The sequence below is a fragment of the Mchenga conophoros genome, linkage group LG2, assembly GCF_057382185.1.
Source record: "Mchenga conophoros isolate Kocher_MC1m ecotype Shallow Benthic linkage group LG2, M_conophoros_male_GT1.1, whole genome shotgun sequence".
Lineage (NCBI taxonomy): Eukaryota > Metazoa > Chordata > Actinopteri > Cichliformes > Cichlidae > Mchenga > Mchenga conophoros.
Genome location: NC_140527.1, coordinates 27142549 through 27167134, shown reverse-complemented (window position 1 = coordinate 27167134; position 24586 = coordinate 27142549). Strand labels below are relative to the sequence as shown.

The 24586-nt window shown below is 45.3% G+C and overlaps 1 protein-coding gene and 1 long non-coding RNA gene across 3 annotated transcripts; one reads left to right on the top strand and one right to left on the bottom strand.

The window, feature by feature from the left end:
- Positions 1–406: 406 nt before the first annotated feature.
- On the bottom strand, positions 407–17606 carry mtnr1c (melatonin receptor 1C). Its single transcript, XM_085291098.1, has 2 exons — positions 16693–17606; positions 407–1903 (listed from the first exon to the last, which is right to left on the bottom strand). The coding sequence occupies exons 1-2, from the start codon at positions 16883–16885 to the stop codon at positions 1038–1040; spliced, it is 1059 nt and encodes a 352-aa protein (XP_085147224.1). The 5' UTR covers positions 16886–17606; the 3' UTR covers positions 407–1037.
- LOC146582094 (uncharacterized) lies at positions 2621–11200 on the top strand. 2 transcript variants are annotated; one of them, XR_014894359.1, is made up of 4 exons: positions 2621–2852; positions 2928–3427; positions 3583–3710; positions 10544–11200. It is a non-coding gene; the product is annotated as an uncharacterized LOC146582094 (long non-coding RNA). The 2 variants fall into 2 exon arrangements; XR_014894358.1 differs by having other exon boundaries at positions 2626–3013.
- Positions 17607–24586: the final 6980 nt, after the last annotated feature.

The window sequence follows — 24586 nt, the reverse complement described above, 5'->3', positions numbered from 1 at the left end:
CTGATAGGCATATGAATGCAATGGTTAGAAATAGTTAATAAACAGTCGTGTTTGACAAAGATCTGCCAAAAAGCTATGAGAGAATGTTTTTCAAACAACAAGACATGCTTTGTTGCATTAACAAATAAAAACCCATTGTGATATACTTGCTTTCCCCCCTCATTTCTTCAATTATAACCGGAAGAAAAGCTTCCAAAATTTGTTCCACCGCGTCATTGCTCAGAAGATGAACCCAAGGGTGAAACAGCATCACGGTGAATTAATAAGCCAGTGAAACTGAGGCTGAGATGCTCACTCAGGCTGAAGAAGAAATACGAGGTTTGAGTTAGACTGAAACTGAAATGTGTTTTGGAATTGGCACCTGCCCCAGTTTTAATACTCTTGAGTCACTACCATCCAAATAAGAGCATTAAGTCTTTGGTAATTGATCCATAAAACAGCTTCTGTTTAAACCTAAAATTAGATTAAGGATTCTATTGAATGAAAATAAAACCTTGAGGCTTTTCTATAATTATTACTGTATTTAAGACCCCAAAGACACTGTGGCCATAGAAAATACATTTATTTCATTATCACCATGGTGCTGACATACTCGTAATTGTTCTGTGCAAATAGGCAGTGAGTCATTCTCGTACACGTGATATACACATGCTGGGACTTGGCTTTAAAAGTAGGTCCCTCACCCAAAGAGTATCGGACCTTAAGTGTTCGTGAAAGATTTTGAGAATTTAAGAAAATAATTTTCACAGCTGGCCACTATATACAATCTGAATGTTCCCAGTAATTTGTTCTTTCTGCACTTTTTCCTCCCAGTTTGTTAATCTGTCTTGAAACTCACTATTGAACACAAAATACTTATAATTATACAATCGATGTTTGTTCTCAACAGGAGTGCAAAGTGTCCAGCAAGCTGGAAGGAATATGATGGCAGCAGTGTCCTCACCAAACACAAATGCATCTTTACAACATGAAAAAGAAACAGATCCTGAAAAGGCACTCTGTGAATCACAGGACACACCCACGTTCCCGGTAAAAGTTCATACATCTATCTCCGCCACATTATTGTTTGTTATAGCTGGTGAAGGCTTGCTCTTCAGTCCCTCTGTGGCACATCTTGAAGTTTCCGTGAGGAGCAAACGAGGAACGCAAAGAGCGAGGAGAATGGTCTTGTACTCTTTGCGGAAATTTTGGTTGAGCAGTCCATATATGATGGCATTGAGGCAGCTGTTGAAGTATGCCATAAAGTAGCTTGTGACAAAAAGCCACTCGGGTATGTTGGGTGCAACCTTCGGAGGATTTATGGCTACAGCCAGGCCTATGAGGTTCAGGGGGGCCCAGCACACGGCAAACAAGACAAACACCATAAACATAGTCAGGAAGTTCCTCACATCACTAGGTTTCAGTTTGGTCCTTTGCTCCGGTTTAACTCGGTGTTTCACCTGAATGACGAGCACCCATATCCTCATGTAGCAGTAGGACACCACCAGCAGAGGGATCAGAAAATGAATAATCACCACGGAGATAGTATAGTATGAGCTAACGGTCTGAGCAAAGGTGCAGGAGTAGATGCGAGGGTCGTACTGCAGTGAGCCGACGAAGAAGTTGGGAATAGTGGCAATGGCGGTGAGTAGCCAAGTAAGACCCAGGTAGCAGAGCGTGTTCCTCAGGCTATACAGACGATCGTAGTGGAGACTGTGGCAGATGTAGCAGTAGCGATTGATGGCGATAGCCGTGATGTTGAAAATGGAGCCGATAACACTGAGGCCCATGATGAAGCCGCTGACCTGGCAGTGCAGGTCACCCATAGTCCAGTCATTGTGAAAGATGGCTGTCAGGACCAGTGGATAGGGGTACAGCGCCACCACCAGGTCTGCCACAGACAAACTCACCACAAAGATGTTGCCTAAAGAAAAAGAAAAAAAAGGAGGTTATGAAAACTGACAAAATGTGACCAAAAGAGAAGGTAAAATATGCAGGATCATGTTTGTAACTTTGCTTATTGGGACAGTGGAGGCTTGACTGTGACTTTCCCTTGATTAATAATGTGTTTCATCAGTAAACAGGGTTTTTCTCCTTAATCTAACCATGTAGTTTTAGCATTTTAGCCAAACAAAGAGTGATAGAAAAGGTCAAATTCACAACCAAAGTCAAATAAAAGTGCATAAAAGCAGCGATACATGCATCTGGTTTTTGCACATTCCCCATGTTAGGAAACCTAGCTGGAGAGGTATCCAGGTGCACTGGGAGTTAATGCTTAAGGGGTATAACCCTTCATGCATGAAAACATGATCCTGATGTTAGTATTTCATGAGCTGGGAGCAAGAATCTCTACATCCTTTTCATACTACATTATTTTTTATTGCCCCAATCTGGATCCAGGCCCATACTGAATTCTCTGTGTATGCTAATGCTGCTAGGTGTAGACGAGCGGTCTAAATGGGTCCAGCTGGAAAAATATTTTAACTACTAGGAAGCTGATTGCTGTGAAATTTGTCACACTGCAATATTTCCTAATTGGCACTTATTGGTCATTATATTAGGCACACCTGTTCATATGCTGATGTAGCCAGATGGGCTACTCGCCTTCCGTTGTTTTTCTTCTCTCCTTCTCTCTCTCTCTCGCTCGCTCTACCACCCTCGCTCTCTTTCCACTGCACTCGCTCCTTGTATCAGGTGATCGGGTTAATTGGGAACCCACCTGCACATTGATTGCAGGGTGGCGCTAGCCTGTATAAAGCTAAGCCGATGTCTTGTTGGATTAATTCCTCCCGAGCTTCTGGTACGATACAGCAGTAAATGCTGGCGTACTGCGACGGACTGATCAGCAAGAGCCGATTATACGACAGCTACAGGTATGCTCTCGCTTAACCTTGGATTCCCTCCGAATACTGGAATTGGTGTTAATATCCTTTTCCGGCCTGTTGTAGCGCAGCAGTCTGTTTAATTCTGCCATTGCGGAGAGAGGTGTTCGTGGTATCTCCACCAATGAGAGTATAGTGCCTCCGGTCCTGGGGTAAGCTGTTAGAACTACTTTTATTAGCATTCATAGCTATAAGAGTTTAAGGTTACACTTATCTGTTTCAGGGTTCACTGCTGTACTCACCTCTCCATGGTAAATTGTCCAACCTAAATTGGAAGAGTGGACTGCCTTCTCAGTTGCTGTTGTGAACTCCTCCTTGGTGGAGTCTGCTGTCTTGTCTCGTTTTGTCTTATCTTGTTTTTATTAAGTAGGCTTACCTTTTTTTGGGTTCGCCTGGTGTTCTATTTTACCCTGGACTGTTGCTCGTACCCACACTTCTGTGATCGGGCTGAAGTGATTCTCTGCCCGAGTGTCGTGCTGGGACTCTAAATCGCCTGGGTGGCCGGTCTCAGCCGGTGGGGAGCCAGACCGGCCTACGCCTGAGAATAATTATTACCAGCACGAGTGGTAGTTTGACCCGTGGGGAATAAGCCTTTCCCGTGTGTGTGTGTGTGTGTGGTTTCTTTTATTAGAGTGTGTTTTAGTCTTTTTATGATTTGTAGCGAGCCTGACGCTCAGTGTCCTTTTATTCTTTTAACATACTTTGCTGTGTTTTATTTCAGTGAAGGAGGACGAGCCAGTGGCCCTGGGACCTCAGGTGGTGGGTCGTTTTCACACTTTCTTTTGTACAGCACTGGGTGGTCTGCAGTGATTCTTTTGGTGTGATTTTCTTTTGGTTCCACGGCTGCTGGTAAGTCCAAGTTCCACGATTGTTTATTTTTACTGTAGGACACTGTCAATAATGACGCTACATCTTGACTTTTAATATTTTATTTATAAAATATTATTTATAATATTTTATTTATTTCTATAAATAAAACCGTTTTAATATTGGAAGCCAACCTGCCTCAGTGTGCATCCTTGAATCTGTGCGGTCTTCTTTTATTCCTTTTATTTATTTTTCTTAAATATATTTCCTGGGGGTGTAATTCCCCTAGGTGGCGTTGTCAAGTTTATTTATTTTGTGCATAACCCCGCCGACCACTTGGTCACATACTTGGCGCTGTCGACAGGATGCACGTTTGAGGTAGATGTTTGGTTTTGTAAATTGTTTTATTTTTTTGCAACGAGTCTAGTTCACCTGTTTGAAGGCTCTATTTGTTTTAGAGTGTGATTATAGACAAGACAGCAGTATCCAGGTAGAAGGAAGAGTAATAGGATTTTAGCACCTTGCTGATTTAATTTTCTCTTTTTTTGGGGTCAAAATTTATTATGGAGGAAGAATTGCAGCAACTTAGAGACTTGGTAGCGCAGTTAAGGGCAGATAATGAGCAATTGCGCCGGGATGGGGGCGCTGTGCTCGAGTCTGGTGGCGGGGCCGCGTCGTCCTCTTTCGTACCAGCTGGTTGCATACCAAATGTTGGTAGCCAGGCCGCCGTTACAGAGCGTCTGGTGGTGGTGCCTAGGGACCGTAAATGTCCCATGTTCAATGGTAGAACAGGCATCAATATAGCTGAATGGGTCGAAGAGGTTCAAGCATGCATGCGTGCCCGGCACCTGTCTGTTGCTGATCAAGCTTTCTTTATTTTTGACCATCTAGAGGGAGAAGCAAGGGAGGAGATCAAATTTCGCCCTAATTTAGAGCGAGGGGATCCTGCTCGGGTGTTGACCATTTTAAAGGAACTGTATGGCAATGCGCAGTCCTATGTCACTCTGCAGCAGGCTTTCTTTTCGAGGAGACAACGGGAGGAAGAGACTTTGCAGGAGTTTTCCTTAGCGCTAATGGCTCTGATGGAGCAAGTAAAACAAAGTGCACCTGATGGTATGCGTAACGCAGAGGTGCTGCTCCGAGACCAGTTTGTAGAACATGTTGTTGATAGTGGTCTCCGCAGAGAGCTTAAACAATACGTTCGCCGTGTGCCCACTGCCACCTTGTTAGAGGTGCGCGGGGAAGCAATTAGATGGGAAAGAGAAGGGTTTTCAGGCGGTGTTCGCGACCGTGGCTATTCTCAACCATCGGCATATGGTTTTCAGTGTGGAGTGCACACTAGCCCTAGGTTCGCTCCTGTTGGTACACCCGAGTCCGAGTGGCGTGAGCTAAAGGAACTCCTAAAGCGCCAACAAGAGCAGTTAAATCAGCTCACTGAGACAGTGGCTTCTTTACAGAACCCCCGAAGAAGTGTTCGGCCTTCACGGGCTGGCTCGGTGATTTGTCGCCGGTGTCAGCAGCCAGGACACTTTGCTAGGGAGTGCACTGGGGAGCGGGCTTCACGCCGCCCTAGAGCAGGTTCTGATTCAGGCCCTCCTTACGCCGCAGTTGGCAATCATCTTCCCGCTACCCAGTCGGAAAACTAACGCCATCTGTGCTGCAGAGTCACAGTTCAGGTGGGGAGTTCACTGGCTCACAGAAAGATAGGATTGGCAGGCTAATTTCATCGTGTCCAAAGATGGATGTGCTTATTAGTGGGGTAACTGTCCCTTGTTTGGTGGATACTGGGTCCATGGTTTCCACCATCACAGAAAGTTTCTTTTTGGCACATTTTGCCCCTTGGGGACAAGAACGCCTTCAGTCATGTCATTGGCTACAGCTTCGGGCTGCCAATGGGCTTGCCATCCCTTACATTGGCTATTTGGAGCTCAGTGTACTCCTGTGTGGCAAGGAAATGCCCTCTTGTGGAATCCTTATAGTGAAGGACCCTCCTGGGGCTACGCCCTCTGTCCCTGGCATTTTAGGAATGAACGTAATCCGCCGCTGTTATCAAGAACTGTTTGGGGCTTTCGGTGGCTCCTTGTTTCATTCTCCTTCTGTGTCACAGGCACCGAGACCAGTTTTGGAGGCCTTACATCAGTGTCACCAGTCTGCAGCCCAAGCCCCAGAGGACCCTGTCGGTACCGTTAAGGTACAGGGCCCGCGGGCCGTGCGGATACCTGGTGGTGTTATGCAGCTGGTGGCCACTACTTGTTCTCAGCAGTTGTCAGGTCAGGCTGTGCTTTTTGAACCTTCTGAGTCCGGGTTGCCAGTTGGGTTGCTGGCCTCTCCATGTTTGGTTCAGGTGGATAAGGGCGTTGCCTACATCCCAGTCACCAATGTAGGGACAGCGGAAGCTGTTCTCCACCCGCGGACCCGTTTGGGAGTGATAAGCAAAGCTACTGTCGTTAGCCTCCCTGCCGGTGTTAGCGAGGAACACTCTTTTCCCGTTACCGTTTCCTCCCATACAACCAGCAGCCCTGCTCAAGAGATGGTGGATACGATTGACCTGTCTGCTCTCGCTGAGTCAGAGCAACACGAGGTACGGTTACTTTTGCGGAAGTACCGCTCTGTTTTCTCCACTTATGAGGGAGACTTGGGCTGCACAAACCTTATTTCGCACGACATACCGCTACTCGATGACGCACCTGTCCGGCAGAGGTACAGGCGAATTCCTCCTTCTGATTATGAGGCTGTCAGGGCTCATATCAACCAGCTACTGGAGGCCCAGGTAATTAGGGAAAGTAGCAGCCCTTATGCCTCTCCCATCGTGTTGGTCCGCAAGAAGGATGGAAGCCTCCGGCTGTGCGTTGACTATCGTTTGCTGAATAGCAAAACAAGGAAGGACGCCTTCCCCTTACCTCGCATCGAGGAAAGTCTGGATGCCCTAGCTGGCGCACGCTGGTTTTCTACCATCGACCTGGCCAGCGGGTACAACCAGGTGCCAGTTTCTGAGCAGGATAAGCCCAAGACCGCTTTTTGCACGCCGTTTGGCCTGTTCGAGTGGAATCGTATGCCATTCGGGCTGTGCAATGCTCCTGGTACCTTTCAGCGCCTAATGCAGAGGATGTTCGGGGATCAGCAGTGCCAGTCATTACTGCTGTACCTAGACGACATCATTGTGTTCTCCTCGTCTGTCTCTCAGCACCTGCAACGGCTAGAGATGGTGATGGCAAGGCTGCAGCAACAGGGGCTCAAGGCTAAGTTAGAAAAGTGTGCCTTTTTCCAGCAGAAGGTTAACTACTTGGGCCATGTAATCTCCTGTGAGGGTGTCTCGACCGATCCAGCCAAGGTTGACGCAGTAGCCAAATGGCAGTGTCCTCGTTCCGTGTCAGAGTTGCGATCCTTTTTGGGTTTCGCCAGCTATTACCGGCGCTTTGTGGAGGGGTTTGCCGCATTGGCGGCTCCCCTGCATCAAGTGGTGGCTAAATCGGCTGGCACAAAGACAAAGAAGGGCTCGGGACAGAGTTTGAGTGCTATTTGGACCCCTCAGTGTGAGGAGAGCTTTGAGGCCCTGAAAGCAAAGCTTGTGTCTGCACCTGTGCTAGCATATGCTGACTTTACGCGCCCATTTATCTTGGAGATTGACGCCAGCCACAGTGGTTTAGGTGCAGTTCTCTCCCAAGATGTAGAAGGTGTCGTTAGGCCAGTGGCTTATGCTAGTCGAGGTCTTCGGCCACATGAGCGCAATATGGACAATTACAGCTCCATGAAGCTGGAGTTTCTTGCACTCAAGTGGGCCATGGCCGAGAAGTTCCGGGAGTACCTGCTGGGGCAGAAGTGTGTGGTTTACACCGATAACAATCCACTCAGTTACCTCTCTTCAGCTAAGCTGGGTGCCACCGAGCAGAGGTGGGCCTCCCAGCTGGCGGCATTCGATTTTGAGATCAAGTATCGCTCAGGCCGCAGTAACAGGAATGCTGATGCTCTCTCTCGACAGTATGAGACGAGCTCCAGCTTGGCCGAGGGTGTGTTGCCTGGGACTTGTGTCCCGACTTCACTTCGGCAGGCTCAGTGTCCAGCCGTTTTGCCCTCCGTTACTCAGTTGGAGATTGGGGCCTTTCCATCTCACTCCCTGGAGGATATTCGTGCTTTGCAGGAGGCTGACCCCCTCCTCAAGGATTTCTTGGTACACTGGAGGAGGCACACCCTGCCCTCTTCGGAGGAAAGGAATCAGCTCCCCAAACCAGTTATGGTTCTGCTGCGTCAGTGGGATCGTCTGGTGGAGAAGGATGGCATCCTTTATCGCCGTATTTTGCGTCCAGGTGGAGGTGAGGAAGCCCTCCAACTTGTTCTCCCAGAGGCTCTGAAGCCTGAGACCTTGAGGCAGCTGCACCAGGACCATGGGCACCAAGGTATTGAGCGCACCACTGAACTGGTCAGGCAGCGTTGCTATTGGCCCGGGATGTCCTCTGACATCAAGCAATGGGTTCAGCGTTGTGAACGCTGTCAGGTTGCAAAGGACTCAGGGTTGGGGCCTCATAGTTATATGGGTCACCTGTTGGCGTCTAGGCCAAATGAAATCCTGGCCATAGACTTCACGGTGTTGGAACCTTCCCGTAGTGGAGTTGAAAACGTTTTGGTTATGACTGACGTTTTTAGCAAATACACTGTTGCAGTCCCTACCCGGGACCAGCGGGCCTCTACTGTGGCCCAGGCCCTGTTAACAGAGTGGTTTTTTAAGTTTGGCGTTCCAAGCCGCCTCCACTCTGACCAGGGTAGAAATTTTGAGAGTTTGGTGATGCAACAGTTATGCAAATTGTATCGGGTAGCCAAGTCCCGTACAACCCCTTACCACCCAGCGGGTAATGGGCAGTGCGAACGGTTTAACCGAACCCTCCATAACCTCCTCCGGACTCTGCCATCATCTCAGAAACGCGACTGGGCTGCATGCTTACCGCATGTGCTCTTTTGCTATAATAGCACGCCACATCAGGGCACCGGAGAGTCACCGTTTCTCTTGATGTTTGGCAGGGATCCTAGGCTGCCTATTGATTTCCTTCTAGGCCGCGTTCAGGACCCAGTGCCTGGAGAGGTACAGGACTGGGTGGCCGAGCACCAAGCCAGGTTAATGGTGGCTTTTGAGGGAGCTCGGGCACGGTTGTCGCTGGCCGCTGACCGCCGTAAGGAACGGCATGACCAGAGAGTCCACCCTGTTCCTTTAAAGGTCGGTCAGCTGGTGTATCTTCGAGATCATAGCACCCGGGGCCGGCACAAGATCCAGGACCTTTGGAGCTCTGTGGTCTATCAGGTCTTGAGGGCACCCCAAGAGAACGGGGCTGTTTATACCATTGCCCCCGTGGGAGACTTGGAGAAGGTTCGACATGTCCATCGTGACATGTTAAAGGCACAGGTCAGCCTAGGGCCACCTACACCTGGTCCACCGGTTCCACCCCCACCTGTACCCGCTGACTCAGAGCAGACCTCTCTGAGTGACGACGAGTTGTGGCTCCTTGTCCCTGAGGTACCCTCACACCCTGTCGCACCTGTGGTGTCACTTCCCGATGCCTCTAGAGTTCCATCGGTGGAGCTCAGGTCTACTCCCAGTGTGATTGTAGCACCCTCGACCTCTGCTCCCCCAGGTTCTTCCTCAGGCTCTGTTGAACAGTCTGAGGTGAGTGGGCCACATTTGCGGAGAACAGCACGTTCAACAGCTGGTCATCACTCAAATGTTTATCACTTGCCACGTCCTGTTGAATCTGCGTCAGTTGCTAATGCTCAGCTTGCCATATTCAGGCCATGGTGTTAGGTTCCTTGAGTTATTGTCGGGGCGCCAATACAAAAAAAGGGGGGTAGATGTAGCCAGATGGGCTACTCGCCTTCCGTTGTTTTTCTTCTCTCCTTCTCTCTCTCTCTCGCTCGCTCTACCACCCTCGCTCTCTTTCCACTGCACTCGCTCCTTGTATCAGGTGATCGGGTTAATTGGGAACCCACCTGCACATTGATTGCAGGGTGGCGCTAGCCTGTATAAAGCTAAGCCGATGTCTTGTTGGATTAATTCCTCCCGAGCTTCTGGTACGATACAGCAGTAAATGCTGGCGTACTGCGACGGACTGATCAGCAAGAGCCGATTATACGACAGCTACAGGTATGCTCTCGCTTAACCTTGGATTCCCTCCGAATACTGGAATTGGTGTTAATATCCTTTTCCGGCCTGTTGTAGCGCAGCAGTCTGTTTAATTCTGCCATTGCGGAGAGAGGTGTTCATGGTATCTCCACCAATGAGAGTATAGTGCCTCCGGTCCTGGGGTAAGCTGTTAGAACTACTTTTATTAGCATTCATAGCTATAAGAGTTTAAGGTTACACTTATCTGTTTCAGGGTTCACTGCTGTACTCACCTCTCCATGGTAAATTGTCCAACCTAAATTGGAAGAGTGGACTGCCTTCTCAGTTGCTGTTGTGAACTCCTCCTTGGTGGAGTCTGCTGTCTTGTCTCGTTTTGTCTTATCTTGTTTTTATTAAGTAGGCTTACCTTTTTTTTTGGGTTCGCCTGGTGTTCTATTTTACCCTGGACTGTTGCTCGTACCCACACTTCTGTGATCGGGCTGAAGTGATTCTCTGCCCGAGTGTCGTGCTGGGACTCTAAATCGCCTGGGTGGCCGGTCTCAGCCGGTGGGGAGCCAGACCGGCCTACGCCTGAGAATAATTATTACCAGCACGAGTGGTAGTTTGACCCGTGGGGAATAAGCCTTTCCCGTGTGTGTGTGTGTGTGTGTGTGTGTGTGTGTGTGGTTTCTTTTATTAGAGTGTGTTTTAGTCTTTTTATGATTTGTAGCGAGCCTGACGCTCAGTGTCCTTTTATTCTTTTAACATACTTTGCTGTGTTTTATTTCAGTGAAGGAGGACGAGCCAGTGGCCCTGGGACCTCAGGTGGTGGGTCGTTTTCACACTTTCTTTTGTACAGCACTGGGTGGTCTGCAGTGATTCTTTTGGTGTGATTTTCTTTTGGTTCCACGGCTGCTGGTAAGTCCAAGTTCCACGATTGTTTATTTTTACTGTAGGACACTGTCAATAATGACGCTACATCTTGACTTTTAATATTTTATTTATAAAATATTATTTATAATATTTTATTTATTTCTATAAATAAAACCGTTTTAATATTGGAAGCCAACCTGCCTCAGTGTGCATCCTTGAATCTGTGCGGTCTTCTTTTATTCCTTTTATTTATTTTTCTTAAATATATTTCCTGGGGGTGTAATTCCCCTAGGTGGCGTTGTCAAGTTTATTTATTTTGTGCATAACCCCGCCGACCACTTGGTCACACTCATAAATATAAATATATGGTCAATGGCAGCAACTACATCTACACATTTAGACATGGTCAAGAAAGCTGCTGACGTTCAAGCATCAGAATGGAAAAGAAAGGCAATTTTAATGATTTTGATGGTGTTGGTGTAGTGGTGTGGGGAATTATTTCTTGACACACTTAGTGCCCTTTAGTGCCAACTGAAAATCATCAAAATACCACAGCCTACCTGATTATCGTTGCTAGCCATGTCTTTCTCGTTATGAGCACAGTGTGCCATCTTCCAAAGGCTGCTCCCAGCCACAACGTTCCATGTCACAAAGCTCAAGTCATCTCAACTGGTCACTAGAGCTCAATCCAGCAAAGCACCTTTGTGGAACAGGGGATTTCTATCCTGAATCTGTGGCGCTATCATGTCAATATGAACTAAAATCTCTAAAACTAAAATGTTCCAGAACCTTGTTGAATCTATGCCACAAAGCATTAAAACAATTCTTAAGACAAAATAGGGTCCAAAGCTGTACTAGCAAGACATTCCCTAGTGTATATATAGTTTTTATTTTAACAAATATTCGGTGAATTCTCTGGATACTCATGTCCCTTGCAAAGACAAATTATAACTGACTTTTCATGGAGCCCCATCATCAGCTCAACCTATTTTGTCCTGTACTTTGATTAAGCCCAGATTTAGTCAATTTAGCTAGTGTGAGCAAAAGGTTATCTCCCTATGGGCAGGTCCATCCCAATAATATGCTCTTCGCAGTATAATAATGCTTCCTCGCTCCTGGGAAAATGCAGTCACATACTTAGAACGCAGTTAAAGTACATATCAACAAGGACGCGGGTGGTTTCGGGGTCCGACTACATCCAAACAAGCCCCCATCCTCCCGAGGTCAGAGCTGATTCTGGTGTGACACTGGATCTCCTCAGATGACATGAGTTATAGAAAATGACATGTGATGTTGTTACAGTGCAGCTGTTCTGGGTGGGGAAGAATAAAACAATAAATCAAATTGTAAAGTCAGATAAGAAGACAGATAAGAACAAGATACGCTGGCGCCATAACGCAATTGTGTTGGTTTTGCAAAATAGGGATTAACCTTGTGTGAGGTTAGAGTAAATGTGCAATATGTTAAGGACAACATAAAGCTGTTGTTTTGCAGCCAATAGATCGAGTTGGTCCATCTTTTTTAGAGATTAAGCGCTTTAGTGTATGTTAAAATGCTGAGTGACAACTTATGAAGCCAGAATGTAAAAGGAGCAAAGCTCTTGCTTGCTCAGGCAACAGCTGAAACAACAGCGCTGGAAGTGGATTTGAAACACATGTGGCCATCAATCCGCATTCAGGTCCTGTTGTAATCTCTGCACGCCAACATGGCTGCGTTATGTTGTTTAGCAACCGGTCTAATTTCATTTCACTCCTGGAACTTTATTCAAACGGTGTGCTAACGAAGCAGACAAAACAAACAGGGGCACAGAATATTTAAAGTTTCATGAAGAAGAAAATCAGATGGTTGATTTCACCATTTCCCGCCGATCTGGAGTTTTTACAGACAAGTCAATTTTCCAAGTCACTAAAACGGCACCAGCCGTCGCTCAAGCCTGCTGGGACAAAAATAAAACGCATTTGTTCTTCATCCTTGAGTCAGCTCAGTGGGCAAATCTGTCAGATTGCATTTGTGATGCTCCCAGTGCTCGCTCTGTGCTCTTGTCATTGTGCAGAGGTTTGATTCCTCGTTGACATGGCTCCTCCGTGTGTGTGTGTGTGTGTGTGTGTGTGTGTGTGCCGGCTGGACGGGGCACGGTCCGGCCAGCTCACTCTGGCTGAACCCTCTTACTCGCTTATCATCAGGAGGATGAGGTAAGTGCTAAAACACCGCTGAGAGGATCGCTGTGGAGCGGCCAGATGACTGTCTCTGTTTTGTTGGCATCGATTATTCAAACCCTGGACGAACCATTACCTCTCTACCTCGGTTTAATTAACCGACTTGGCCGGCGATGATGCTCATGACACCCAAACTCACAGCACTCAAGACCGCTCTGTCAAACAGAGATGTTCACACACGGATACGAGAACGGAGTCGACGTCTTTGGGAGCTATAATTACCAAGTGTTGAATAGACCTTAACCTGAATGCTGATTGGTTACAGGCCATTAGGGACAGCTGACACGCAGCCTTCGACTTGTCCTACACCGCTCTGCAGTGATCTGATTTTGCACTATGCGCGCACAAAAAACTTGTGAAACAAGCGAAATGTTGCATCAGATTAACTGAGACTTCTGTCCCGAGAAAGCCGCGCAACCGCCCAGTGAATTTCCCCAGTGTGAGACTCTGTCATATTTTTCTGGTGAATGAAACATAAATTGAAACAGCGCATCACAGGGCACAGTGTCAGAGAGAAACTGGATATTTGTCATCGCTTCGTTCCAACCTGGCGGTTCAGAGTAGTAAAACAACGTGGGAAATAAAACCAAAAATATATATATATATTTTTTTTTTTAAAAAGAGAGTGTGTGTATGTGTCGGGGGGGGGGTGAAGCTGGAGCAATACAGAGTTACATTATGAAGATGCGGGCAAACTCAAGCAAACAAACCCCAAGACAAAACAAAAAAGGGCTGCCGGTCGATTTGGTTTTCAATCTCACTGCTACGCATGTGAATCTCTGGGGTGCGTGTTCCTATTTCAAATCCACCATCTGTACCCCATCACTCTCACTGCTCATACTGGAAACTTGATTTACTAAGCTTTAATTCACCCGACTATATTTATACACCTTCTGAGGAATTCACCAAGACATGCAGAAGGGTTTGGCAGTGCCTGAATCCATCTGAACGTCAGCAACGCAAGGCTTATTACTGCCAGAGCATACCCCGAATATAATTGCATTCAACTTAGTAAGTCGTAATCATAAATAAGCAAGAATAACCTTTTGGCAAGGACACGGGCGCTGATGAATTAGTAGTGGCGACTTCGTGACCTCGTTTTCGTGAGGCTTTTCTGGCCAGAGAGGCCCCAGAATGAAACTTAACATTAAACTGACATGAGCTGCCTTTTGGTGATACAGCCCGCTATGAGCCTGGTCAAAACCATCATCATCATCATCATCATCGCCAGAGCCCATCTACCAATCACAGGCCGTATGTCTGAGATAGGAAAAAACGCAGCAGCCTGGAGTTGAAAGGGGCATAAAAGAGGATCACTGGTACACAAACATCGTCCAGTGCAACAGGATTTCAAGGTAGGGTGAAAAGTGGTCATTTTAAAGAAGCCTCTTCCTGTCCGAGATGGATGAGCTGCAAATATGAGATTACATTTCCAGGTGTGGCTTAGCAAGATGATTAAAATAATCTAACAATGCCCCACGACCATGCTGGAAAACTTAATATCATCTGCTCGGGGGGCATGTTTAATGGAGCGTGCTAAGTGATATTCTCCGTGGATCTGTGCTGTCAATTTGAATTGGGTTCTGGTTTGAGTCACTCAAGTCCACTGACTCAATTAAACCCACCCACCCCTACTCCTGTGGACGCTGAAGTGTCTAGGTTTTATTCATGACTGTGGAGCAGCTGAGGAGGGTGCAATGCATGATTTAACAAAAACTCAAGTCCATCTTCAACTCTCACTACACCCCCCCCCCCCCCCCCCACACACACACACACACACACACGACCTAGAGTTCGCACGGCACGGCAGGGCGCAAACTACACGCGCATGCGCAGCGTGGGATCTCTTCCTCCATCTACTTCCCTCTCATCCTTTTCTTTTTCCAACCCTCTTTCTCTCTCGCTCTCGCTCTCTCTCTTTCTGTCTGTGCCGCACTACTCTTTCTCTCTCCCGAAAGCATTTTGTGAGTGTATTTTTAGTATGGTTAACCCCCAGTGGAGAAGCGTAGTGTTAACACCCCATTGGCAGTCCTATAAGTGCCATGCTGTACACTTTGAGGATCTGGTGGATACGCCCTGTTACATTTGCGCACTTTGAAAGACCCCCTGGAAACCTGATACAAATGAAACATAAGGTACCAGATCTCGCCCCCAAGATGTTTCAGCACTTAGAATGTGAACCTCCTGCTTCCATGTACATGACTGTTTGTTTTTTGTTTTTGGGTGTGTGTTGAGGGGTTAAATGGTGGAGAGTGTGTGTGTGTGTGTGTGTGGGGGGGGGGGGGGGGGGGGTATACCGAGGAAGCGTGCAAAGCGAGTGTGTTGAAATGAAACAGAGCGGAAAGGTCCTGCTGCTGCTGTGTGAGGAAGCGAACCAGCTGTCTGAATAATGTGTAATGGAGAGATAGGATGTTTTCAGCACCCCGCCTGACACATCTATATCTGAGTGCGTGCTTTTATATATGTATGTAAACCTTAAACTTAGACTCCTTGCGAGGCCTAAAGAGTGACGCTGCATGAAATCGTATATGCAGGCCCTGCGCAAACAAGCAAACAAGAAGGGGCCCGTGTATAAAGCTACAGCTGTTCTTTAGCTGTATCCATGCTTCCCTTTTGGAAACTGTACAATTAAACATTCATACAAAGCGAGCCAAACCTATAAATAGCTTGTTAAGAACAGAGAGGAGATTGTTGATAGGCTAACGGCAGCAACAATTTCAGTCACTTAAGGACACACGTGGAAAAAAAAAAGCAAAGCGATAGCAGGATGGGCTCTGAGCTTCAGGAGTTTCAGGTTTCTATTCATACATGCGAACAAACCGAGCAGCACAACTGTGGGGAGGACTCGCGTGTGACTAGATATGTCAGCAAGCCCAATTAGAGCAGGGGAACACCGGCGCGAGGTCTGTAATCAGTGCAGTGCGCATAGTCCACCAGCCCAAGGTGGACTCTTGAACAGGCCATTTAGTCCTGGCCTGTTGTTTGAGATCAGTGGACTGTGCCATTATTTATTTATTTGTCTTTGCCAAGCAGATAATCAAATTATTCTCTGGGATCCTCAACTTCTTGCCAAAATGGCTTTGGGCTGCTGTAAAACGGGTATGTTATGTAATGTATTTGAAATTGTAATTAAAGCCTTGTTATCCCCAACACTGACCTAATCCCGCTGCCTCATTAGCATGCTCCATTAGCATTTTGTTGTGATCGCAAGGTTTACTGTGTTTTTTCGCTCGGGCTCAGAGGGCGTCCTTCGCTTTACTTTGAGCCGCGGAGCTGCTGGGTATAATTGCCTGGGTGCACGCTGCTTTCTCCTCCAGACCTTTAAGTTCAAAAACAGCAGAGTATCAGATGCACCGCGTGCGTTGCTCTCTGATATGTAGTCAGCCTCTGCAGGACATCTCGATGTTCTATTCTGCACTTTTTTTAAATTTTTAGTAGGGAAAAAAAATCACGAGATCCGGTCAATCAAAGCAAAATAGGCTCCTGTGTCCACGCATCTGTTGCACAGCTGCCTCTCATGCCATAAACTCTGTAGGGTTTCAGGATCTTTACTGCTCAGTCTGTCCTGTGGCTGAGGAGGTGGGTCGATTACTGCTCATGTGTTTCTATGCCACACAATATTGGCTACTATACAGCTTTTACAAGTTTATTTACAGAGAGACACGACAAACTAGTAATGACTGCCAACATTTACTAACAAGAGACTATTATTTGTCATCCAAGAAAAAAGTGGGAGCAAATCATGAGAATATCTCTGCATATCATCTTTTCCTTTCACACTGGTTCTTTTATTTTGAATAGTTAGCATCAATATAAGGAATAACTTCCTGCAATCCTCTGTGCGTCTCACCTGGGTTCCGTAGCTTTTTGTTCCTGTACACGGACAGGATGACGAGGACGTTTCCCAGGATGTCTACCACGATGGTGAAGATCAGCACGCTGGCCAGCGCAGTGGACACTCCAGCCGAGGTAGCGCTCAGCCCGCAGTCGCTCTCATTCCGCAAACAGCTCGAACCGTTCACATCCTTCTCCTCTACATCCATCTCCTCCACCACCTCCTCAGGATGCAGCTGCCATGGTGGGCTTACAAGTGTTCAGATGAAAATTTGAAATTAAGAAGAAGAAGAAGAAGCACAAACCAAAAAGGCAAAATGACTTCACGGGAGGGAGTCTTGAACTTATTTGCGCATGAAACCACACTCCTCTGACTGTGGAATACTAGGAGGCTCAGAGGACGCGAGTCCTGACATGATCTTTAGAATAGTCACACGCTTTGCCCATCCTAGGGGAAGTATGAGGTGAGAAAGGTTGGGAAAGCTCGAGTTTCACGGCGGCTCTGAGTGCGGTCAGTCACACAGGCTCCTGCTGCGCGCCGCTCCAATCTGACAGGGTAGCTCTTCCAGGAGGCATGTGAGCGCTGTCCTGTGCGTAATGGAAATCCGAGGATGCAAAAGCGTGCGCGCACAGAGCAACACGGAGTCTGATGGCTCTGAGAGCACTGTGAGCAACACAACCTGCGTTCAACTTAAATACTGAAGCTCACCACTTAAAAAAAATAAAAATAAAAAAGCTGCCAGAATAAAGACTGGGGTCTGTTTCAAAATCTATAAATATACTCTGCCTCCTTAACCGCTGTGGTGTGCCATTCTTGCTGAATAACAACTCGTGTGATCCAAATGGAGACGCGGGCTGTGGAGAATCGTGGCCAGGGAAGTGCTGCTTATTTTCTAATGTGAAAACACGAGGAACTGTGACTAGCATATTCATCGTGGAGCCAATGTGACACATGATTTGTAAGAGCCTTTATTTTGAGAGCATCCAGAGGATCGAGAGAACATCCATGTGCATGGAAATGGCGCCTTCATGTGTCCAGAAGACATTCTTACAGTCAGATGCATACAGAGAAACAGAAGCTAATGATTTCATTATATATATATATATATATATATATATATATATATATATATATATATATATATATATATATATATATATGCATGCAGCCCTTAGTTGCCCAAATCGATTTGTGACATCCATTTGTGCATTGACGTAGCCTACCTATGTTATAGTCTAAGAGCTCTATAGAATGTTCTGAAGAGTATCATAAAAGTGGAATGAATATATATAATGTATACAAAGTCTCACATTTGGTCACATTTCCCCTGCAGTGCACTTGAATTTGTGTCCCTTTAGATGTGGAGAGAACGGGTGCAGTTTGCGATCAGTGTGTCTGTACGCATGAGGTGATCACAGGATGCCAGAGGGTGCAGAGTGGAGGTTTGAGCAGCTGAGGCTGAGCTCTGTCCTGACCATACGCTGACCACACAATGGCAACTCTTCTTGTTTTTTCCAGCTAAGGAAATATACATGATGTCATGTTTTTCATATTTGCATTGTATTATTTTGCTTTTAAACCTGTGTTATTGTTTACGCTGATGCATTTTACTGCCTAACTAAGCACTGGAAGCCCCCTTACAAATTCTGTCACCGCTATTGGTCCTCTACAAAACCAGTAGCAGAGGCATTTAGTTCATGCACACACAGAGACCTGCAGCACCAAATGTTTTTATCACAGAACAGTCTGTCCCACCTCAAGATTATAATTAAACTAATCAGTAGCTTTTGGCTGTGGAGCTCCCCTCACTCTCCTCAGCTCATTCTTATTCAAGGTGTGTCGCTTCCTTCTCAAAACCATATCGAAAAAAAGACCTCAGATATGTCATTGCTACGTGACTGGCCTGGGGAAAACCATATAGCTCATATAAAATGCTGTGTGACTCGCCGCACATGTCCCCAATCTGCTGCCAGATGCGAATCAGAGTTCAAAGTGATGGATTTATGAGCAATGCCCAAAACAGCACAAAAGTTCACTCAGCAGCTACAAACCTACTGAACAGTAAAAGGACAACAAACAAACAAAAAAACTTTATAAGCCAAGTTCCTCAACCAAAAAAAACTTCTCACCTCTGCTAAACCACTATGAGATGCTCCGTATTTACAGTGTACTGCTACACAAAGCTAAAGTCTCGACTACCAATCAAATCCACATTTTGCATAGTTTCCCTGCTCGTGACAGAAAATCTCTCATGACAGTGAACTCAACTAACTGCTGGCTTAATGGTGGGAGTGGCAGGGATGAGGAGAGGGGCTGCGGTGGAAGTCAGCTTGAGTTAAAAAGGCTGCTGTCCTACATTTCTTCAATCCACAGGCAGCTAGCTCTTCAAAATGGAACAATCACAGCGCCCCACCTGCTTCAGCATCAGACACACAAACACCCACACACTCTCAGCGAGAAGGCGAGAGAGATCTACGCAGATATAAAATCACAGCATCTCCACACCTGAGAAATGTCAGTCAGTAAGGGTTGAACAGATTGTCAGTCTTTTTTAAACCCTTTCCTACAAGTGAAATTCCTGAAGCGACAAGCAGATGAGGTGTTCAGCATCTGAGTCAGTAACACAAAAGGAGTTTCCACTTGGGGTGGATGGGGACAAGATTGGACCCAAGGTGCACTTGGAAACATTGCAATCTCAGTAAGGCCGAGGCCTCTTTCTCAGTCCAACTGGAGCGTATATCCAATATCCACTACTGAACCATCAACCTTCTGTGCAATGCCTGTACTGGCTAGTTTTGCACTGAACTGAATGTGTCAGCTTGATGCAGCGGCAGACTGAAAGTACTTCTGAACTGACAGTTTGCATCAGCGTGAATGTTGCGGGTATGAATGGTGATGCTTTTAAGCCAACTGTGAAGCATTTACTTAAAAGAAACAGACCAAAAATGCAGACTCAGTGGAGGGATTTATACTACCCACTTTTATGACAACATTTTAATAATGCTTTATATCCATAGATGTGAATAAATCTAGGATTCATAGCTGAAAGTATTTCAAATTCCTAAACATAGAGGCTTTGTGTCTCACTTGCACTGACGTGAGAAGCTCCCAATATGATGCTGCTGAAATTAACAATGATGTCTCAGTATGGAGACTCTGAGTTATAAGCCTGAACTATATCTGTGTGACTGCAGAAAAAATTGCCCTAAAAGTGAAAGAAAGAAAAACATGTTCTCCAGTGGTCACTTAAATATTTGCTGCACTTAGAGACAGTGCACAAGAGAGGTGAAGAAGAGAGTGTAGGCAGGGTGGAGTAGGTGGAAACAAGTGTCAGGGGTGATCTGGAACAGCAAGAGCGATAGGGAAGGTTTACAAGACTTTACTGAGACCTGCTGTGATGAAAAAGAGGAGCTGGAGGTGGCAGAGTTGATGATGTTAAGGTTTTTATTGGAAGGGGTTATTAGTGCTGTGCCATACTGCAAATTATGATATCAATCAGATAGCAAGTAAATACAGGGCCAGTATTGCTCATAACACTACAGATTCTTTTGACTTATAAAGGCAGCTCATGTAGGGGACAGCATGTGTCATGACTTAAGAGATGAATAATCATTTTTTATTTGCAAATTAATGACGATTCATCAATTCTGAACACATTTTAATGACCACTAAATAACTGTAATGTTACTTTCCACAATAATTAGCTAACACAACAAAACACACCGTTCTGCTTTTTGTGTATTTTTAAACTGTCTTTTTTTGGACTTTTTTTTGAGACCTGGAAATGTACCTGTCTCTAAAGGACTTTGGATACCAAACCTAGAGGATAGAAAGAAACTATCAAGTCTATCATGCCAGTACCAGCTTTGGTATTGATACTATCAATCCGCCCTCCTCTAATGGACAAGATTAGAAATGAGTACATCATAGGGACAGGTCAGGTCTAGGGCAGTTGGAGGCAAAGTTTGAGAGACATAATATTGACATTAAATATGGAGCTTCCAGCCAGGAGGACATGAAGGCCAAAGAGAAGACTCCTGTATGTAGAGAAGGAAGACATCCGGAGTGTTGATGAGTCAGAGGAGGATGCTGGAAATAGGATGAGATTAAGGCAGATGATCTATGATGACCCCTAAAAAAGCAGCTGAAAGTGGAAGAATAAGAGAGTGGCTGTAGGGTCAGGTAAAATGTAATAAAAATGTCAGGTCTGCGGGGGGTAAAGAGAGGGAATGTGACTATAATATGCACCATGGAGCCAATGTGACACACAAAATAATATTGGCATCAACTCCCCAAATAAAAGTCAGAGAAGCTGACACTGTGGACTTTCAGGAGTCAGACTTGTTTTCATCCCCAAAAACGCTTCAGGCTCTGCAGCAGGTCTGATCAAAGCAAGTTTTTGGTAGTCTGTTTTGCTTGACTGTAAAAGTCATCACATATTTTAATATTCTACAGTGTCATTCATTATAGAGGAGGAAGCCAAAATTCAGCCTGGAATAAAAGGCTCCCACTACCATTAAGAGAGGCCAGGCTTTAAAAAGACAAATACAGTCTCTCTTTCTCTCCACACACACACACACACACACACACACACACACACACACACACACACACACACACACACACACACACACACGTTGGGGGGTCATTGTCCTGATGAAAAATAAATGATGGTCCAAGTATATGAGATGGGATGGCATGTCGCTGCAGCATGATGTGGTAGCCATGCTGGTTCACTGTGCCTTCAATTTTGAATAAATCCCCAACAGTGTCGCCAGCAAAGCACCCCCACACCCTTACACCTCCTCCTCCACGCTTCACTGTGGGAACCATGCATGTAGAGACCATCCGTTCACCTTTTCTGCGTCACACAAAGATACGCCAGGAGGAACCAAAGATCTCAAATCTGGGTTCATCAGACCAAAGCTCAGATTTCCACTGGTTTAATATCCATTCTTTGTGTTTCTTGGCCCAAACAAATCTCTTCTGCTTGTTGCTTTTCCTTAGTAGTGGTTTCTTAGTAGCTATTTGACCATAAAGGCCAAATAGATGTGTCTGCTACTGGAACTCTGTGTGACATTTATCTGGGCTCTAATCTGAGGTGCTGTTAACTTGCGATTTCTGAGGTTGGTGATGAATTAATCCTTAGCAGCAGAGGTGACTCCTTAGCCTCTTTTCCATTAGTACCGACTCAGGTCGACTTGGCACCATTCACCACAGTTTTTAGGGTTTTCCTTTAGGTTATAGTACCTAGAACTTAGGGTGACCAAATTTGATTTCCAAAAAAAGAGGACACTTGGCCCAGTCATGAAGAACTTAAAGTTTTCTTTAAACAAACAGTTAAACACATTTAAACGACATCTTCTCTGTGCGGTTAATGAATGGTGAAATAAAAAATGTCATATAGGCTTTTACAAGTCAAGAAGTGCAAAAAAAAAAGAGGACCGTTAGTCACCCTACTAGTACCAAGAAAGTTTTTTAGTACCTGCTCACCGCTGCTCGGTTCTAAGTGATATGGGCAGGTACTAAAGTGTGACATCATCAGACTGCATGCCACCGATTGGCTGATCAGTGGCATCACTCGATGAGTCATGAGAAGGTCTTGTTCACAAAAATTAAAACCCCCACTTTTTAAAACCCAGCAACAGGAGAAATGGCTACAAAAACAAAACAAAAGAGTGTCTTGGTCTTCCTTTCCTGGGCCGTCCTCATGTGAGCACATTTCAGCATAGTTCTTGATGGTTTTTTCAACTGCACTTGTGGACACAGTCAAAGTTTTAGCAATTTTCCAGGCTGACCAACCTTCACTTCTTAAAGTAATGATGGACTGTCGTTTCTCTTTACTTAGCTGTTTGGTTCATGCCATAAAATAAATCCTACAATTGTCAAATAGGGCTGTGAGCTGTGTACCAACCTGACTTCTGCACAACACAGCTGATGGTCCCAACCCCATTAAGGAGGCAAGAAATTCCACAAATGAACCCTGACAAGGCACACCTGTGAAGTGAAAACCATTTCAGGTGACTACATAATGAAGCTCATTGAGAGAAGGCCGAGGGTTTCCACCACTGTCAACAAAGCAAAGGGTGGCTACTTTGAGGAATCTAATATATAAATATATTTAAAGTTATTGTTATTTCCATATATCTTGTTTCATATTATCTATCTATCTATAAATGTAGATATTTTGTGTATTCTAAAATGCCTTTATACTTTGAATATACCCTAACCATAGCTTCTCTGTCTGGTTTGATCACTGGTTAACATATAGTTGCAGCAACATTAGCTTTTATTTGATGTGAGCTGCTTGACTGTAACTACATTCTCTGGCAACTTCTGAGAAAATCATGAACATTTGGCCCAACTTACAGCATTTGATTTTCAGCCACTCCAAAACAAACCCACAACCATAAACCCATAAACTTGTGATTTTTAAACTATGAGCTTCTGGCTAACCACTTACCAACAAGGTTCATATTTATATACCCATGACAGAGCTGGAGCGTAATTAGCATCTCACTGATGTCATGTCCACAGTATAACCACAGCATTACACATGTGCTGTTCTCCAGGCTTTCTGAAGTTTTTCAAAGTTTTTCTTTGGTTCCTTTTTCGCTCGTTTTCTGTCCAGTCCTTCTACCTGACCATTTCAGAGGAATGTTTGGTTTGGTTTCTTAAGGCACCACACACTGACCTGTGGATCAGTCATGAAAAAAGATGCAATAAACTCAATGGATGAACCAGTGTTGTGTCACTCAAAGAACCAATTTTAAATAATATAATTTGGCCTTTGGCAGCACGGTAGAGCAGTGGTTAGCACTATTGCTTCGTAGCAAGAATGTCCTGGGTTCATATCCACCATCTGGCCTGGGCCTTTCTGTGTGGAGTGTGCATGCTTTTGCGTTTACGTGGGTTCTGGCTTCCTACCAAGACATGCGGTGAGCGCGATTAGGTTAATTCTAAATTGTTTATAAGTGTGAATGGTTGGCCCTAGCGATCTGTTCAGGGTGTACCCTAGATGGGACAGGATAGATAGATAGATAGCTTTACAGGCACTTTGTTGTTAACAGTCTGTCGCAAAAAACACAGTTTGTTCCAATTTGTTTAGTTGAAGGTACAAAAACTGCCAAAGACAGTTTGACAGACATAAAACTGTACTTTTACACCAACAAGGTGTTTCCCAAATCTCTGCATTGTGTCCAGTATGTCATTAAAAAAAACTTGGAGGAAACTGTACAAGTAGAAGTGACGGACATAAAAACTACGCAGATGAACAGTATCTGAAAGTCATGACTTTAAGAAAACAGCAAAATCCAGCAAAGGCCTGGATTTGCTGGACCTGCGAGATCCAGCTGACCCATCCAAGTAATCCATCTACTGTTCACTGAAGCCTCATCAGAAATGGTCACAGTGGAAGGGTGGCTGTCAAGAAACCATTCACAAGGAAGAGAAACAGGGAGAAAGGGGTGAGGTATGCCAAGTTTACAAGAACTGGACTGATATCGGTGGCAACAGGTCTGATGGAATGAAGACTACTCAGAGAAATTACAAGAAAGCTTGTCTAAGAGTTTAGACTGGGTTAAAGAATAAAGGTTGTCACACCAAATAATAACTTTCAAGCCTGTTAGAACTGTACAAGCTCTGTTTTTGCCTTCTGTACTGTGTTGCCATGCATGTTTAAATCAATAGATTTATAGCAATAAATGACTGCACCTACTTCCCATTTTCCTAGCAAAATATAAAGAAATTAGGGGTGTCTCAAGACCTTTTGTACAACAATTTGTAAAATCATAAAAATTTCTATATACTATAAACGTTTCTGCAATATTAAACAATAAAAAGTATAATGTAATGCTATACAAAACTACATTTCTACAAACTGAACTCTGATTACACAACCTCATCAGAT

What these genes read in the sequence shown, in the direction of transcription:
- mtnr1c (XM_085291098.1), bottom strand. Translation starts at nt 16,885, where the DNA reads ATGGATGTAGAGGAGAAGGATGTGAACGGTTCGAGCTGTTTGCGGAAT. An exon ending in CAAAAAGCTACGGAACCCAG is followed by an intron (nt 1,904 to 16,692) that starts GTGAGACGCACA and finishes CTTTTTCTTTAG; the next exon opens with GCAACATCTTTGTGGTGAGT.